The sequence below is a fragment of the Tachysurus fulvidraco genome, chromosome 17 (genome assembly GCF_022655615.1).
Source record: "Tachysurus fulvidraco isolate hzauxx_2018 chromosome 17, HZAU_PFXX_2.0, whole genome shotgun sequence".
Classification (NCBI taxonomy): domain Eukaryota; kingdom Metazoa; phylum Chordata; class Actinopteri; order Siluriformes; family Bagridae; genus Tachysurus; species Tachysurus fulvidraco.
In genome coordinates this window covers 5,389,542-5,408,233 of record NC_062534.1, presented here as the reverse complement: position 1 = coordinate 5,408,233, position 18,692 = coordinate 5,389,542, and the positions used below count along the sequence as shown (strand labels likewise).

At 39.9% G+C, this 18,692-nt stretch overlaps 2 protein-coding genes across 3 annotated transcripts; one reads left to right on the top strand and one right to left on the bottom strand.

The window, feature by feature from the left end:
* The first annotated feature begins 1,237 nt into the window (after window positions 1-1,237).
* On the top strand, window positions 1,238-5,902 carry aldob (aldolase b, fructose-bisphosphate). Its single transcript, XM_027154713.2, has 9 exons — window positions 1,238-1,386; window positions 2,053-2,165; window positions 3,101-3,312; window positions 4,155-4,209; window positions 4,331-4,491; window positions 4,598-4,681; window positions 4,843-5,017; window positions 5,107-5,306; window positions 5,575-5,902. The coding sequence occupies exons 2-9, from the start codon at window positions 2,054-2,056 to the stop codon at window positions 5,668-5,670; spliced, it is 1,095 nt and encodes a 364-aa protein (XP_027010514.2). The 5' UTR covers window positions 1,238-1,386; window position 2,053; the 3' UTR covers window positions 5,671-5,902.
* Window positions 5,903-8,563: 2,661 nt separating this feature from the next.
* maea (macrophage erythroblast attacher, E3 ubiquitin ligase) lies at window positions 8,564-16,454 on the bottom strand. Of its 2 annotated transcripts, none has more exons than XM_047802113.1 (9): window positions 16,298-16,454; window positions 13,251-13,436; window positions 12,658-12,861; window positions 12,344-12,466; window positions 12,093-12,169; window positions 11,898-12,006; window positions 10,871-11,004; window positions 10,185-10,380; window positions 8,564-8,941 (listed from the first exon to the last, which is right to left on the bottom strand). In XM_047802113.1, the coding sequence occupies exons 1-9, from the start codon at window positions 16,391-16,393 to the stop codon at window positions 8,846-8,848; spliced, it is 1,221 nt and encodes a 406-aa protein (XP_047658069.1). In that variant the 5' UTR covers window positions 16,394-16,454; the 3' UTR covers window positions 8,564-8,845. The 2 variants fall into 2 exon arrangements, with proteins under 2 accessions (XP_047658069.1, XP_047658070.1); XM_047802114.1 differs by lacking the exon at window positions 16,298-16,454 and adding an exon at window positions 16,048-16,067.
* Window positions 16,455-18,692: the final 2,238 nt, after the last annotated feature.

The window sequence follows — 18,692 nt, the reverse complement described above, 5'->3', positions numbered from 1 at the left end:
ACACAGTGATGCAGTGGGTAGTTTTGCTACCTCACATCTACCTTGGTTCAAACCATGTTCTCCTTGTAGTTGTGCAGTTTCCTCCCACCATCCAAAAACCTGTGAAGTAGATGCAAGGTGTGAGTGTGTGCATGGACCAGTGTTTGCTGAAGATGAATGTAAGGCAATAATAATAATAATATTAATTATTATAATAATCAGAATCAGGTTTATTTGCCGAGTGTATTGATGTTGACACACACAAGGAATTTGGTTCCAGCTGTTTGTGACTCTCAAAAGTACAGACATAAATAACACTATACTATACAAGATAATACAGACTATACAAGACAATGTAGATGAGACATTATGAGTATTAAAAATGAATACAGAATATATGACAGTTCAGTTATGTACATAAAGTTTGGGAAGTGCAAATAACAATATTGTGTAATATTATGCTTTTTGTACAATATACAGCAGCAGTAGTGTGTGTAACGTATACAGATGATGTGATGACTGACAGTTCTCATAATACAGTACTTATGCTTTGAAGCAGGAAATATAATTATGGGGAGTTGTGAATCAGGGTGATTGTCTGGGGGGAAAAAACTGTTCCTGTGTCTGGCAGGAACCCCCTTTTCTGCTCTCACTTTGTTGTGTGAACTGTAGTGTCGTGCACAGTGATGCGATCAATAAGTTCACATACATGCAAACCTTTACACTCAGGTGCATAACACCACTGTGCAGGACAGTACAGTTCACACAACAAAGTGGGAGCAGAAAAGAAGCTCCTGAAGCTCTTTACACAAAGCAAATGCAAGAAAACCTGAATGGCAAGTCTCTTGTTATTATGCTCATGTTACTAGGACAGAGCTGCCTATAATTATATGCACCCAAACTTCCTGCTTAGACAATTGCTTGCATTCATATACATCTATAATAAAAAAAAATAAAAACAAAAAAAAAATAAAATAAATTAAATAAATAGATAGATAGATAGATAGATAGATAGATAGATAGATAGATAGATAGATAAATATACATACATTTGGTCAATTTGATGTTATTAATTCACCTTTTGGGGATTGTTGTGCCATGTGTCATGCTGGAGAGGGTAAAAACTCTTAAACTCAGAGTTTAAAGTTTACACACATGAGTTAAGGACGTTTAGAGTGCTTACACGTACACGGACACACACACGTACAGATAGTGATGTAACTCGACCAATAGCTCCACTGCACAAAGTTAACTCCCAAACACACAGAACCAGCCTCCATGTTGTGCTGAAATAAATAGCGCTGCGTTCACTTGCTCTTTCACCACTTCCTTACAGCCCAAGCAAGGGAACGAGTGTCTGCTTCATCGCTCATCAACGGCGGTACAAAAAAAAATACAAAAAAACAAGTAAGAACGCTAATAAATCTTTCTAATGCTGTTGCATTTATACATGCATGAAAAACTGTGTGGGGAAAATAAAAGCATTAGAGAAATAGCCGTGCAGTTTTGGAGCCGTATGGAAAATATTTGAGTTGGTTTGAGTTGTTATTGTGGAGAAAAATGAAGTAATGAACCGCAGACTTTTCTTTGTGAAAGTATATATCTGAAAACTTTTTGTTTGCGCAAGAAAAGTCTGCGTTTGTTTATACTAAAATAATCTAAACTTATTTAATGAACTCTGCATTAACGTGTATAATGAACTGTGCATTAACGTGTGTAATGAACGCTGCATGTTGAACAATCTATGTATGATTTTCATATATAACAATCTGTAAAACTGGACTAGATTAATTTAATTTCCGCATTGCACAGTTGAATGGCTCAGTGTTTGCTACGAGCATAGAGTACACAGTCTCTTTCTTTCGCAATCCTGTCTCAAACGACTAATCTGTCTTCTCTGAACATTGACACCATTTGTTCAGTAGGAGGAGTTTCTCTGTGCTGAACATCATTCAGGACAAATATTTGCTAAATGTGCAAGAGGGCAAAAAGTTTTTATAGCATAAGTGAATACATAGGCAGCCATTTAGATTGATTGATGGATTAATTGATTGTTTTTAATTTTTTCCCCAGGATGACCCACCAGTATCCATCCCTTTCTCCAGAGCAGAAGAAGGAGCTGGCCACTATCGCCCAGCGTATCGTGGCTCCAGGAAAGGGCATCCTGGCTGCAGATGAGTCCACAGGTGATCTGTTGGTTAATGATTATTTAATCTTTTGTCTTAGTTAATCATTTTTGAATGGTGTTGATAAGGAACAAAAGGTTCCCCGATGTTGCAAGGACAAAAATACGCTTACAGATCCAGTAGGCTGGAATTGCACAAATAAGCCTGTTAGAAAACAGAGAACTGGATTTAAATGTAAAGATTCTCTTATATTTCCATTGCACATGGTTTAGAAAAATTAAACTGTACTTGGTACGCTTTGGTACGTACGTAAACTAGGTAGCATTCTGGCAACAAGAAAATGTATAGTGCCATGTTGGTGTCAGTTAACATATCCTAGTATGTAGGATTGCAAGGGAAGAATAACACACAACAGTGCATGCTCTTATAGGAAAGTAATCAGTGACAGGTTGTTGTGCCATTTATTGCCATTTAATAATTAAGTTGATTTAATTATTCCTTTTTTTTCTTCTCCAATTTCTCAAAACAAATAATAATTATTTGTTGAATAATACACAATTTATCATTTTAATTAACTTAATTTAAGAACGATACACAATTTATAGTGGTATCATTTTTATAGTTACTTTTAACCAGTTAGTTTTCTGGTATGAAGTTGTAACCTTGCAAGCTTTTCTCTTTTCTGCATTGTTGAGAATACAAAAAATACATATTGTCACTACTACTGAACCCAGAAAACCATCTGCTTTAATTTTTATTTTTTTTTTACCTTTGACTGGTAGGTATTGCTGACAATGGAAAATCCTTCCAAAATAAACGTCACCTCATAGAAAGCTTTCGTCTTGTTACGACAATACAAACTTTCACCTTGTTACAATGATGTATACGGACTGAGCACATGAATATAAACCAATCAGAACTGTGCATTCATCAAGAACATGGTCTAATATATTTGAGTTGCTTTGAAATAATCAAGTATATTTTTCCTGAGTCAGGCACCATGGGAAAGCGGCTGCAGAAGATCAACGTGGAGAACACGGAGGAGAACCGCCGCTTCTTCCGAGACCTCCTGTTTTCAGTTGATCCCTCCATTTCTCAGAGCGTGGGAGGAGTCATTTTCTTCCACGAGACACTGTATCAGAAATCAGACAAAGGCATCCCTTTCCCCAAGGTCATCAAGGAGAAGGGAATTGTGGTGGGAATTAAGGTAATAAGGCATTAAAGTGTTGTTGAAATCATGTTCTGAAAGTTGCTCGGTAGAGATTGTACAGAATTAGGGTGCTGCTTACTTCTGCATGTTCAGAGTGTAATGGATCAGCGTTTTTTGCTTGTACATGAGGACAAAGTGCATGTAGGGTAATCAAGAACAGAGATTACGTAAAGGCAGACAAGCTCTTTTTTTTTTTTTTTTACTACTAAACTCTAAAGCAGGTGCCGTTAATAAACACCAGATGCACACCCAGTTTTTCACCCGATCAATCCAAACACAAAATATACTACATCAGAAAACATTTATGTATGAAAAGATGGCATCAACCATTGCCACATTACAGTTCCCAATCATATGCATTTGAATTGGTGTCATTATTGGCAATTATTTCCCTGAATACATCTCATCAAGAAAGAAGACTTAATGAACACGAAACATGGCTTTTTATTTAATTGATGATGATGATAAACAAAATATTTAATGATGATTAGACAAAGTTAATCATGTTATTACTCCTCGCTTCTCATTCAAAATGCATCCTATCGGTTCAAAGTCTGTAGCGTCAAAAGTGATGACACAAAGTGCTGGCGTGAATTAAAAGCTATAAAGAATTCAAAGCAAACCGAGCAACAACAGTCGTGATAGCTGTGGAAAAAAATAATGAATGTTAATGTAACTGAACCTTAACAAATGACACCAGGTTTGGACACCATACACACAGTCTGCAAGTCTATTGAAAATCATGTTCACATCTAGTCGGTGCCCACAAACAATCACTTCATGTATTAATTGCTTTTCTTGTGTCATTAATGATGCTATGTTGTGTCTTGTGTTGCCAGGTTGACAAAGGCACAGCAGGGCTGAATGGAACAGATGGCGAGACAACCACACAGGGTAAATCTAGCATGAAGGCTGTTATTAGAATAACGTTCAGCTCTTCATGATTTGATCAGATCACTCGGGTCTATGAGCGTCTGTCAGCTCTTCATTAGTCTCATACGTGTGTGTCTGTTAGGGCTGGATGGCTTGGGTGAACGCTGTGCTCAGTACAAGAAGGATGGGTGTGACTTTGCTAAGTGGCGCTGTGTGCTGAAGATCTCTGACGGCTGCCCTTCTGCTCTCGCTATTGCTGAAAACGCCAATGTACTAGCCAGATACGCAAGCATATGCCAACAGGTAATACCCCAGGGCACAAACTGGCTTTGTTCAGAATACATAAGCCCAAACATGTAATATGTGCCTTTTATAATTTTATTTATTTATTTATTTATTTATTTAATAGAATGGCTTGGTGCCTATCGTTGAGCCTGAGATTCTCCCAGATGGTGATCATGACCTCCAGCGCTGCCAGTATGTCACAGAGAAGGTGAGCTTCCTCTAAGACCATTTAAAAAAAAAAAAAAAAAAGTAAAATGGTTCAAGGGGTGGATCTAGATCCGATCCTGTAAGACAAAGCTTAATACCTAACTAACACAATGCTGGGTCCTGGTCACTTTCCTTAATCTTCATGTGCTTTTCTTCCATCAGGTCCTCGCTGCCGTCTACAAGGCGCTCTCTGACCACCATGTGTATCTGGAAGGTACTTTGCTCAAGCCTAACATGGTCACTGCTGGACACTCCTGCCCCAAAAAGTACACCCCACAGGAGGTTGCCATGGCAACGGTCAGCGCCCTCAGACGCACCGTACCCGCTGCTGTTCCAGGTTTTGTACAGCTTAATTAGGAGATCGTGGTTTTTTGTTTTGTTTTTTCTTTCAGTCTGTACTCACAGATTATTTTGGCGTTCTTCTAGGCATCTGCTTCCTGTCAGGAGGTCAGAGTGAAGAGGAAGCTTCACTTAATCTCAGTGCTATCAACCAGACTCCACTGCACCCGCCCTGGAAGCTGACTTTCTCCTACGGACGCGCTCTCCAGGCCTCGGCGCTCGCGGCATGGAAGGGGAAAGCAGAAAACAAGAAAGCTGCACAGGAGGCTTTCTGCACTCGTGCTAAGGTGAGCAGAGAATTAGAGAACTGTTCAAGAGGGGACTTAGGAAGGAAAGTGTCAGTACCAGTTGGTTTTGTTTCTAAAGCAGGCTTTCAGATGTCTTCCCCCTGTCCCCCCCACCCCCCTACTGCAGACTAATATCTTCTATTGAAGACACAATAGAATGAAATTTATTTGTATATAAAATAAAGGGAAGGACAATCTTTCTATAAAGTAGCAGATGCAGATCTGGCAAATGAACATCATGCATCTCGTGTATCTCAACCCCCTACAGATTAACGGTCTGGCATCTAAAGGCGAGTATAAACCAACAGGCCAAGCTGACCGGGCTGCCACACAATCCCTGTACACTGCCAGCTACGTCTACTAGATCAAACGCCGCAATCAATGCCAACTTTTCCTGGACCACACAAAACTGTGAATACTTATCATCATGACCAAGAAAACTTCCAAGATAACATTGTAATGTTAACTTGATTTCTAAACGTGTATATAATTCTTCATGTGCAGAAATCTAATCTATGACCAAATCAAGAAAATGCTTTTTATAGTGCATAAAGATATAAGATCAGTTCCTGTTAAATAAATGAAATAAACTTGCACTGGTGGTTTGTTCTTCAGTCTTTTCTTGTGTGTGAACCTGAGACAAAAGATATGCATTTGATCACATTTCTGCATATTTTTTTTATAACTACCAAAAACAGATCAATAACTACCGGTTAAAGTATCTCCTGAATCTTTCTGTGTACAGAGATACATTAGATTTTGAGTAGTTTGTAACTTTCTTTAATATGTAGCGAATAATCAAATCGATTAGGACTTAATTCCATTAGCATTTTTAATTTGCGAGCCTATTCTTTAGCTTATGGTTCAGGCTGAAAGCATACCAAGATAAACACATTCAACTCCGCAGATATCGTTAAATATCGCATTATGAAATGATCGATGTTTCCATCCATAAAGTTGAACATCTCTTTAAATAGTCCAGATTCCAGAAATGAATGTTTGGGCTTTTAGAAGCGTTCGATTGGCCAGTTGTCTATATATTAGGAGTTAACTGTAAGTGGTTGTATTTACAGTCAGGACCCTTTTGCTCTTGATACCCTGAAAATCCAAGCAACTAAGAGAGTCCTACATCCTCATGGGCTCAAAGACAATCACAAAAGGAAGCCATTGTTTTATAACCAACATAAAGCCAGACTGTAATTTTGCAGATCACCACCAGCCTTTTGGAGCTGTTTATTTCTGGTACCTAAGAAAAAAAAACACACAAAGGATGAGGCTTTTAAACTGAAGGACGCAATCAACAAAAGTGAAGCATGAAGGTGGCAGCATCATGCTTTGTTTAGTCTTTTTTTTTTTCCTCTGGAAAAGGGACCGGTGCACTTCAGAAAACAGATGACATCACGAGGAAGGAGGATTATCTAGAAACATCACAAGTGAAAAAACAAAAAGTTCAAAAATTGGTCACAGCCGAGTTTTCCTGGGGGACAACGATTAAAAGTTTACTTCCATAATTGTAGCAAAATGGCTTTAAGACAACAAAATATGCTGAAATAATGCCTTAGGGAAATAAACTACATATAATTTGTTTAACACAGAAATGCTCACAACATCAAATATAGAGTTGTGAAAAATTGAGCTAGTCAATTAAAAAAACAAAAAAAAACAAAAACCTTATAATTACGAATGATGTCTATCTACCTACCGACCACAGTAATAACAATTAAACTTTATATAATGTAAAATTTTCTCTCTCAAACTCCTCCATTTATATCGTTGTTATCTGAATTCTTTTCATGCTGTGCGTTTTTAAGTCATGGACATTCACACCGTTTTATTCAAATAATTTTTTATTGGACTAAACATGAACAACCCAACTACTCTATGAGTACACACATGCAAGAGCAGTATCTAAGTAGCCTTTCCACACTTACAATAAAATAGCACATTTGAAAGCAGCTTGCCAAGTAGAAAGAAAGAAAAAAAAAAAGACAGTGTGCTAAAAAACAAACAAACAACAAAAAAATCTAACCGCTATCTGACTGGGAAAATCTGAATGGTATGGAGTCTAAAATAGAAAACGTGTGCTTGAACAATGACACAAAACTATTTAGTGCTTCGTCAAAAAATGCTCATGATTATCTGAAGCATAGATATATATATATATTTTAAAATCACAAAGTGGTTAAGACCTTATCAATCCCAAACCTACGTAGCCCTTACCTTTAAGACGTAACACAAAATAGGAAGACGGTCTATTTTTTTTTTTTTCTAGAAATGGGAAGTAACAAATCAGGGTCTTGTGAGGTATGGAGACACAGTGAGTCAGGCTTTATGGTGTAGCATGTATGTTGTCAATCTACCCTGAGATTTTGACACTACAGGCTGCTTTGGTGAAGGAATGCTGAGGTGTGCAGCGAGAACGTGATCCTTGTGAGATCTGCTCGAGGGAAAAGAAAATAGACATTTGTGATGCAAATTACACAGATTATTTAATCTCTATATTTTGGGTAAATGAACATATCGGAGCACTACAGAATTGTGCAGGATCGGAAGTTCACAGCAGACGGGTGTAATTTGTAGCGAAGGAATAAAAACATTTTGTGCACACCTCTAAAAGAACGCATTCTTCATGAATCCCAAAACACCACGAAATCTGGCATGAGATCAGATCTTTTTTAGATGAGAACACGTTTCCTCACAGATAATCCTTACAAACCTTACAATTTTTAAAATAAAATCCTGCTACACTTGACCCAACAAACTATATGTTGGTTACGGACACGAGTGGTCTGTATCGTAATGATGGACCTGTCGAAACACGGCATGTGATGTAAAGTTTAAGTAAGTCTAGAACAACCCTTCACAAATAGCTACCAACAAACTGCAATGTCTTTCTACACCTAGTTACACCAACTGAGAATTATGTGCGATGTATTGCCATTGACGCTACTACACTTTCTATAAGGTAACTGCGGCGGCAGGGAGTGTGTGTGTGTGTGTGTGTGTGTTATCTAACCGTAACCATATGTGGTAACAGATTTTACAGGTGCTCAGGCAAGTTTAGAAAGTGGACCCTATTATGCTCTAAACACTTTGGTCTTAAAAAAAACAAAAAAAAAAAAACACTGGCACCCTTGAATAAAAAAAAAAGAATGGTCATTTTTAAGCACACTAAAAATGCAGAAGCTCTCAGATATACGATGTGGAGCCACGTCCTTTTGTCTTCACACAACGGTCAAGAAGCCAGTAAAGGAAAATGATGAAATATCAACCTTTATTTATTCATTTTTTTTAAGGATGTATTGTTCTTCCTCATTTTCACGATTCGGTTGTATAGTAAAAACCTCCAATGGATTAGAACCCTTTTTTCTCCAAAAAGGTTTGGCAGAGGGCAACTGAACTTAGTCTCATGGAACACTGGCTGAGAATCGGAGGCCTTCAGACTACAGGTTTCATCGAATTCAGCAAGCCCAGGGTGGTGTCATTTCAGGAAGGGGAAAAAGAAAACAAAAAACTTGAACTATGCTCTGAAGACCTCATCACATGATGTAAACCTTCTCAGCCTGGGAGAAGCTGAAGACTTCTTTGGTTCTGGGGCACACCACCTTGTCGTCTTGGCGAATAGACAAGAGAGACTGTGGAGGGAGAGAGTGAAAAAACATCAACATAAAGTTTTAAACAAACTAAAGCTAAATATTTATTAAATGACATAGAAATGGGGTTTCAACGCTCATATACACTTAAAAGCAGAAAGGAAATTTAAGGCAGAAAGTAGCATCTATCGGCAGCAAAGGCCTGGCAAAGCAACTCGAGGAAGGACATTCCACGTTTGGTGATGTCCATGAGCTCAGGCAGTAGTTGATTGGAAATAATGTCACCAAGTATTAAAAATAAACCATATATTTATAGTTTTGTTAGTTTGTCCAGTTATTTCTGAACCTGTGAAAATTGAGGTACTAGGTAAAAAAAAAATTCTGAACAGTTAATGCAAAATTTTTGTTAAACCCCTTGAATTAAAACGTGGTTAAAGTCTACACTTCACAGAGGCAAAATATCACAAACTGTGTCACTGTCCAAATATTTATGGACCTTACTAACAGCCATTATGCATTACCAGAACAGCTTCAATGTGCAATGGCATACACTGTATAAGTCTCTGAAACTATACAGGACCCAGGAGCACCCACCATATCACCCTGTGGCTTGGGAGCAGTCGTTCTGGAAGAAAGCCCTCTCATCTACATAGAAATTTTTACGTTTGAGGATAACGACAATCAGTCAGAAAAACCCTGTATTCATTTTCATCTGTATGACATTTACCTAAAAGGGCAGGGTATAAAATAGGCCTATTTTTATTTATTCTTCTCAAGAAGACAAGAAAGAAACTAGATTTGTCAAAACTAAAGTTTGTCATGACAAACCTTGATGCTGGCTTGTCGGAGCAAGTATTCCCAAAGGCCGGTATGCTAGGGTGGCAATACGAGCATGTGACATCGCTGAATTCCCGTGACACAGTTCCCCTCATTGTGCGGAGTGTTTTGATAACACACACATCCATTTTGCGGTAATATTTTATTTTGGAGGCGGGGCTACACGTGACTTTATAATGGGTGTCTATGGCAAAAAAGGCCATTTTGAGACCCGGTACCGTGAATACTGGTAGTCGGATTGCTTAGAAAAGTAAAAGCAAACTTCAGAACAGAGTCTACAGCGAGAGAGAGAGAGAGAGAGAAGAGAAAGAGATGGGGAGTGAAAGAGAAAGACAGGGAGAGGAGAGAGAGCAAGAGAGATGGGGAGAGAGAGACTAGATAAAATGGTATAATGGCACCTGAAGCTGTGTTCGTGTATAAGACTGCCCTGTAACAGTTCTCTACTCACATTATAGCCATAAACATAGCCATTAGGCAGCATCATGGGTGGGTTGTTCTCGTTCATGACTTCGCCGGAGATTTTACACACCAGACGAGAGTTTGCGCAGTGGGCCATGGGAAGAGGCTGAGCCAGTTTGTTCAGGGACTTGCTGCATACTGGACAGTCGGGGTTTTTAGAGGAACCATCCTCTTTATAACACTGTCTGTGAGCCAAGAGTCAAGGACAGCAACTTACACTGGACATCTGAGTGAGAGGAAGTTCAGTATATTTAACAATCACTATTCTATTAAAAATGATAAAAACTATCGATATATAACGGTACTGACCATGTGTCAGATTTAGTCTTGATAACAGACAGCAGACTTTATAAACTTGAGAGTAAATGATAGCATTGCTCCCCCCTCGAAGATATTTTAGAGAACAAATATATAAACCTACAATATTCATCGTTTCGTAAGAGATTAAATATCTCAACATAACTAACTGCATGTCTCTTAATTAAATACTAAAGAATCTGAGAAACAACACAGGAAATGTTTTGTTTTTGTTTTTGCTAGAAGTGACATTTGTTTTAAAGGATATGTAAACATTTGCATGTAACTGGATACTAAGAATGTGTTAACATTATCTCTAGATGCTTTTAGGAAAATGTGGTGTGTGGGAGGTGATCAAGCCCATTGCTGTGAGGATACGGGGTTTTGATGGCAGACAGCCCTGCCTGCAGAGTGATGGTGAACACAGAGTTGTTCCCCAGCTGGTGTAATCGGTAATTGTCGTATCTGAATTGCTGGATTAGCATTTTCCAGCGGCCTGGATCCAGAAGGTCCTACGAGAGACAACAAGCGTCCGGTAAATCAGTTTCGCTGTTTCCAGCCCCGACATCAAGAGTTCAGGTCATTTTATGAAATCATTTTCTTGTGCTTCTCTGGTCTTGACTATACTTCCTTAAAAAAAAAATATACAGGATTTCTTACTGTCCTCTTTAATCTCAGTTAGCAAGGTGGGGTGCATGATGTTTGAAAGCCAATGTTGACATTTGAAATCACCTAAACAAACACACCCCCTAACCCAAATGGGCATCACCCCTGTTTTTATAGCTCCGCCTCACACATACATACGTAACCCAGGTAACTGTTATGGCAGAAACTGCTGGGGCAGCTGGCCGAGGGGATTTTTTTTTATCAGTAAATGAACTCGATGAGTAATACTATGGTGATACAGATGTGTTTGTGTAGTACTGTGTGTTGTACCGTGAAATTTTTAGCTCCGTCTCACGCGGAAGACGAGGGGCAGAGGTAACGGGGCAGGTATCCACCATGTCAATGTTTCAGTCGCTTTCGGCTAATGTCAGACATGCGCACTGAACACTCTCTCTGCCGAATATTCACAAGACCCGCACCTTTCTGCTCATTGGCTACACATTCGTTTTGAAGCATTTTTTTTTTTAAACATTTTGCACCCCACCTTTAAATTGGTCAAAATGTTTCTCTAACAGTTCCAGCTGTAAAACAAGACACTCGTTCTAATCGTTTCTATAGTAACGGCTAATGCACAGGGACTTGTATGACTGACCTATAAGCCTAACAATTAAACAATGTCCTGTTTAACAAAAAAAATCCAATCATTATTAGGAGGAATCTGTATGTAGATGTGTAACGTTTACGGAGTCTCCAGTCTCAAGTGCACTTGTTGAGAAATGACGACCGTATTTGAACTCACTTTGTAAGGTGAAATGTGAGTGTCAGAAGGAAACGCCAACATGCCCATCACCTGCCGAACCTCATCCAGCTGCCCACCTTCTGCTTGGCTGAAATGTTTCCGTGCATGTCTATAATACACATGGGTGAGTTTTACAAACTGTATGTATTTAAACAGCTCTAAATCAGTTCAGGTTACAGAAGCTGGTCACTGTACCGTACTGCGTCCATGCGTTTGTTCTGTCGAATGAGCTCAATAAATTCCTGGATCCTTAAACTGAACTCCAGGCAGCTCTGAGAGAAAGGAGACATTTACAGTAAGCTAATCATGAGAGAAACAGAAGATAGCTCTAATGTGATGCTTATATCAAGGATTTTACAGTGCCATTAAAGATGACTCAGCCAATCAGGTTTGAGAAGTGAAGCTTTCTGATTTAGAATGCTAAACTACTATATAAACATCGTTACCTTCATTTTCCTCAGACGAGACTTGTTGTCATGGCACCAGGCCAAGCAAGTGGCGGTTTCCTGCCTTTCAAGTGATTCCTCCACTTCTTTTGCAGTGAGGAACATCTCAATGTTGACCAAATCCTGGCAAAAATGTAAATGTACAGAGATCGCTTCAGCAAATAAGAAAACAAGAAAAATATACAAACCTTTCTTTTCCCTCAGGGGTGAATTTATGATTTTTATGCACCTCGTGTTGTAGGTTGTTCATTTAAAATAATTGTGTGTGGGTTTGATCTACATGGAGCAAAGCAGAGTAAGGAACAGAGCTGCACCTCGATGCCACTTTGTTTGGCGAGCTTGACAGCGGTGTTGTAGTAGCCACAGCGTAGCAGGTGCTCCACCATCATGCGGTCCATGCGCTTTCTCTTCCACACGCTCACGTTAGCCGGTTGGTCGCTGCTGTGCTCCTTCAGGTGTTCGATACGCCGCTTACAGAGTTTAGCGCTCTCGTCCTCGGCCTGGATTGATTCTGCTGCCTTTAAGAGATGTTCCAATGAGCATTAGAACCCTGTAGAAATCATACCCTGCCTCCAATATCCAGACACCAGAAAAACCAATGATTTGAGCACTGAACCATTAGTTTCCCAACAATGTGCCATAAGAGCATAACACCATCACATATGTGGATTTTTTTCCGTATTCTCATCCTGTTGTCTCTGTGTACTGGGAGCGTTTGACAGTAAAACAAATTTCTTGGCAATAAAGCTCTTTTCGATTCTGATCCTAACTCTAAGCAACCTAAACCCATCAAAGTTTTTCAGTCTGTGAGTACACACCAGAAAAAGAGAGACCTTTAAAAACAAAAAAGAAATTCCACGAACCCATTTTATAGCTGGTAAGAAATACGGTTACTATGTGAGCGTACCTTCCGTTTGAGTGCGCTTAGCTTCTCCACCACACCATCCAGCAAGGAGACCACCGAGTCCACTACAGGGAAGGAGCTGCTCAGGGTCTTCTCCAGCTCGGCCACCACCATGGTCACGTGACTCGTCTCACGGTCTATGTTTTTCTGCGCTGCACGGAATCGCTTGTTTAAGGTCTCATAAGGAACCTGTAGGGGGACAAGACATGTTCAGGACATGAAGCAACTATATCAGTTGATAGAATCAAGACAAGAACCTCCTGAAAATTTAAAGGAACAACTCATGTTCAAACTAATCATTTTCTTGTGGTCACATAAATTGCTACAGCAAACATAGACCAACTGGTTCACATCAAGATCTCTCACTTTAGCTGTGATTTATATCAAGTCTGTTTTATTTTTCATTGGTAGTAGGATGTCAGATTTAAAAAAAAAAAAAATATCCAGCTAGTAGCTATAAGATCATTTCACTATGTATACAAATGATTATGTACTGAATCTGATTAAGCAATGTGAGATGTAAAAATGTAAGTTGACTGTGATACAAACATCAAGAAACATCTATTTTCTGCACCGTTTATCCTATACAGGGTCACAGGGGGCCTGGAGCTTATCCTAATGAACTCAGGAAACAAGACGGGGAACAACCTTGGACACACACAACAGCCTACAACGCATGTCTAAAAACTGCACTTCAACAAAATAATGTTAAAGTTTAATAAAGAAATATCAATTTCATATGATTTCTCTTCTAATCTATAGTATATAGTGGAAAGTATGTGGAACCTGAACATCACACCTGTGTGGGGTTCTTCTTCAAACTGGGCCACAGATATAGACACACACAATATTATAAGTTCCCTTTCCGTGTTGTGTTCCAGCACAAAGCGAGCTCCATAAAGACAGGGTTTGTCAAAGGTGAAGAGGAGGAACTCAAGTATCCTACACAGAGCCCTAAATTAAACCCCTATTGAACAACTTGGGGATGAAATAAAACACCAAATACACCCCCAGACCACCTCACCATCCCGACAGCAGGACCTGATCTCAATAATCCTCTTGTAGCTGAATGAACACACGCCCCCACAGCCACATTACAAAATCTTACAAAAAGGGGGAATAAATCTAGAATGGGCTATAGAACAAACATCAATTTCTAATGGTCTGGTGTCTACAAAATTTTGTCCATATAGTTTGTTTCCTTACCTCACATTGTCCTGCACTATGATGCTCATTACTGTTGTGTACAGTATTTAGCTTTTGTTCATTAAAATGATATATTGTCTCACCTCAGCAATATACTTCAGGACACTCAGACAAAGTATTCTATAGTTAAGTCTTGCTCATTTGTACAATTATCTAATCACAATTATGTGTAAGGACATTAAAATAAGTCACAGCAAACATCAGGTTACTTAATAAAAATAAATAAATCTGATCTTAAGATCCCTGACTTTGGTATAGTTGTCGGTGCCAGACCGACTAGTTTGAGCATTTCAGAAACTGCTGATCTGCTGGGATCTCAAGTTTCATTGAGCCTGTACCCACTGTATCCTGAGAATCCTGCTCTCGAAGACAAGACTGTAACCCGATGTGGTCTGTCGCAGGCCCATCCTCGAGCACATTGAGGTTCGACATGTGCATATTTCTGAGATGCTTTTCTGCACAGCACGATTGTAAAGACTGGTTACTTAAGTTACCGTAGCCTTCCCGTACGCTCAAATCTTTTCTCCTTTTAAGCTCTCTCGACAAACAAGACATTTCCACCTGCTGAACAGATGCTCCCTGGACATTTCTTTTGTTTTTCCAGGTCATTCTTTGTTAACTCTACAACCGTTAAAATGTTTTCTGGAATAGTCAATACTCCACTCGGCCTATAATAACTACAAAACCTTTTGGATGTCCGGATGATTCAAGATCGCGCGTTCATTCTAAAGTTGAATGCCTGTTGTTCGTGGTGGATTTTGTCAGCATGATTAAAAACAAGAAAAAAATGAATGAAGAAAAACAAAAAATATGACATGGCAGGATTCCAACAGTGGACACAAAAGCCCTTGGCATTTAAATTCTGCACACGTGCACACAAGTGAGACAGATTCCCTCTGTGTTTAAGCTCAATAAATCCCTGATATTCAGTGTCTGATCTCGACATGCAGCTTTCCTGAAAAGCGTCACTGCATGCTTGATGTAGGAGGAAGAAGGGAAAAAAAAAAAGCAGTGGCGCAGAGAACAAAGGTGGCAAAAGCAGCCATCACACGTTCTGCATGATTAAAACCAAGGCATGGAGGGACCATGAATGTGACTTTCTCTCTCTCTGTCTCTCTTTATGCAGATTTACACGTCTGCGTGCACAGACATGCTGATCCATGTGAGCATTCAGACATGTGCATGTCTGCTCAGCACCTAGACGTGTCTCATACACAAACCTACACCGTGTGTGTGCTCTGTGCAAATCGTTACAGTCTCGCTTCACAAGCTAGATAAAGGAAGGAAGGAAGCTATATGATGACCGATGACGAGCTAACGCTAAACAACAAGGACGTCATGTTGCGTTTACGTCACATCAGCTAGCAGCATTCCGGCCTGAGCCATTTTAGGAATAAGGCGCCGGGTATTTATTCCAGGAGGCAGCCATTTATTTCAGCAGGCAGCTAAAACAGTCGTTGCCTGCAGGGGAGGCTATAACATGAGCCGATGAGCAGCAGAGGCGTTTCTACAGACATCCAGTATTTAGAGCTGATTTTACTAAATAAAGCACGATAACGGGGACATTTACGGCATTTACACCAAATCTATTTACCTAATTACACCTTCATATCGACTGATATGTCATTATTCAGCGCGTGTTTGCGTGTCTGTCTGTCTGTCTGTCTGAGTTGTTTTGCTAACTTGTTTAGCTTTTAGCTCCCTGAACAAACCCGCAGTTCTACATTGATTCCAAACCTACTGACATCCGGTTTAAACTACAGCGCACAGCTAGTTAAACACAGCTTAACCCGACTAGACGGTTCTAACGGGTGTCGTGAGTAAGTATTTAATCAGTTACCAACCTTCAAAGTTGGATATTCTTGAACCTTAAGAGCCATAGAGAGTTGAGCAGCTGTTTCTTGAACCGCCATCTTGGTTTGGGGGAAAATGTTGCGCATGCGTAATACAAATCAGGGCGCTAGCGGTAGATACGCTTGTTCATCAGTAGCCCTTAGTGATGATTTCACAGTAAAAGGTTTCTTTACTGCCTCCTGCTGAAGAGACGAGACATTACAGCTGTCACAGTCAAGTCAAGTCAAGTCAAATCAAGAAGCTTTTATTGACATTTCAATCATATATAGCTGTTGCAGTACACAGTGAAATGAGACAACGTTTCTCCAGGATTGTGGTGCTACATAAAACAAAGACAGAGCTATAAAGATTTAGTAAGTTAGTCCTAGCCCTATAAAGTGCCACTGTGTAACCTGGTGCAAACAGTGCAGGGCAAGACAACAAGACAAAGTACAAACAAGACAGTGCAGAACAAAAGACAGTGCAGACGAAAAGTTACAAGACATACAAAAAATACAGCAGGTCCCTGAGATAATGTATAGGATTTGTGCAAAAACAGCAAATGACTAAAATATTGTACAGTATGTGCAAAACGACGGAAATGATTAGACAGTGTGTGCAAAGAGCAAAAGAGTAAAAAAGTGTGCAAAACAGCATGCAAACAGTTTGATGGATGTATATTGGAAGTGTGTGTATTTGGTGTAGGTCTGTGCAGTCCATATAAATGATGTGCGTGTGTATGTCGTGCTTAGTACAGCTCAGTTCAGTTATTGAGAACATGAGTACATGAGACATTACCCAAAACAAAATAAAAAAATATGTATAAACAAACTTGCCTTTTTCCCTCTGATTCAATGCTTCATAGATTGTTTTTTTTTCTGCCACTTAAGACACTTGTGCTAAGGCTACAGCTTAAACCTTTTTATAAAAACAAAAAACAACAGTATAAAAACAAAAATGTACTGTCCGGCACTAGTCAGTGATACCTGCACTCAGCTGTTTTGAAACTCACAATCTAAACAATCAAACCCACAACGCTAGGCTACCACACATGAACTTGGGAAGGAAAAGCATTCAAGTTCCTGCGCTCCAACATCTCCCAGGACCTGAAGTGGGACACTCACATTAACACCACTGTTAAAAAAGCCCAACAAAGGATGTACTTCCTTAGCCAGTTGAAGAAGTTTAACCTGCCACAGGAGCTGCTGAAACAGTTCTACTCAGTCGTCATCGATTCTGTTCTGTACACATCAATAACTGTCTGGTTCGGCTCAGCTACAAAATCAGACATCCAAAGACTACAGAGAACGGTTCGGAAGGATTAGTGTTCCACATACCCATCCTTCAAGAACTGTATATATCCAGAGTGAGAAAAAAGGGCTCAGAAAATCACTCACAACCAAGTCATCCACTTTTTAAACTTTTACCATCTGTCCGGCAATTCAGAGCCCCAAATACCAGCACAGCCAGGCTGAAGAACAGTTTCCCCCAGTGTATTTTGTTGTCTCTGTGTACTTCAAGGGTATGAAACTAAAACAAATTCCTTGTATGCACAAGCATACCTGGCATTTACTGTAGGCTCTTTCTGATTCTGAAACTAGAACAGTCAGAGGAAACCCTCAAAACACAGGGAGAACATGCAAACTCTACGCACACAGGGTGGAGGTAGGGTTTGAACTCCACGTGCCCAGGGTGGAGCTGGGGTTCGAACTCCACACACCCAGGGTGAAGGTGGGGTTCGAACTCCACACACCCAGGGTGGAGGTGGGGCTCGAACTCCACGCACCCAGGGTGGAGGTGGGGTTCAAATCCACACACACAGGGTGGAGGTAGGGTTCGAACTTTTGGCCCCAGAGGTAGGAGACATGCAAACCATGCCGCCATGCTCTCCTGCATGGTATCCATATGTAGTCTGCCTTAAATAACATTAAATTTTGCTCGAAATTAATGTCATTAAATAACTCCTAGCACACAAGGGGACTTTTTCTACACTCCCTGTGATAAGAAATGTTTCAAAACTGATGGAAAAGTTTTTTACTGAAACACTCTTATTACCCATTACAAGTCATTTCATCTTTCATCCTCAGCCAGCAAAAACATCTCGTGTTAGTTTGTCCATTCCACCTCCTTTTCTGTTCATCCCTGGTGAAACCCCCCACGGCACCTCCCCACGCCCCCCCCCCACTTGCCCCCTCCCCCCCCCACTTGCCCCCTCCCCCACTTGTGCCTCTCCGTCCCCACGTGCTCAGATTTCGTTTTTTTCTGTGACCCCTCCCTCATGAAACTGAGAATGGTTAAATCCTAAATCACGCCGTTTTAAGTGTGCAGTGCACAATACATTGGTAAAAGTCACTATTTTAATGCGTTCAATAGTGTACACTAAGTAGGAAATAGGTAGTCGTTTGG

What these genes read in the sequence shown, in the direction of transcription:
- maea (XM_047802113.1), bottom strand. Translation starts at nt 16,393, where the DNA reads ATGCGCAACATTTTCCCCCAAACCAAGATGGCGGTTCAAGAAACAGCT. An exon ending in AAGAATATCCAACTTTGAAG is followed by an intron (nt 13,437 to 16,297) that starts GTTGGTAACTGA and finishes GTCCCCCTACAG; the next exon opens with GTTCCTTATGAGACCTTAAA. An exon ending in GCTATGTTTATGGCTATAAT is followed by an intron (nt 8,942 to 10,184) that starts GTGAGTAGAGAA and finishes CTCCCTCCACAG; the next exon opens with TCTCTCTTGTCTATTCGCCA.
- aldob (XM_027154713.2), top strand. Translation starts at nt 2,054, where the DNA reads ATGACCCACCAGTATCCATCCCTTTCTCCAGAGCAGAAGAAGGAGCTG. An exon ending in GAATTGTGGTGGGAATTAAG is followed by an intron (nt 3,313 to 4,154) that starts GTAATAAGGCAT and finishes TTGTGTTGCCAG; the next exon opens with GTTGACAAAGGCACAGCAGG. An exon ending in CGTACCCGCTGCTGTTCCAG is followed by an intron (nt 5,018 to 5,106) that starts GTTTTGTACAGC and finishes GCGTTCTTCTAG; the next exon opens with GCATCTGCTTCCTGTCAGGA.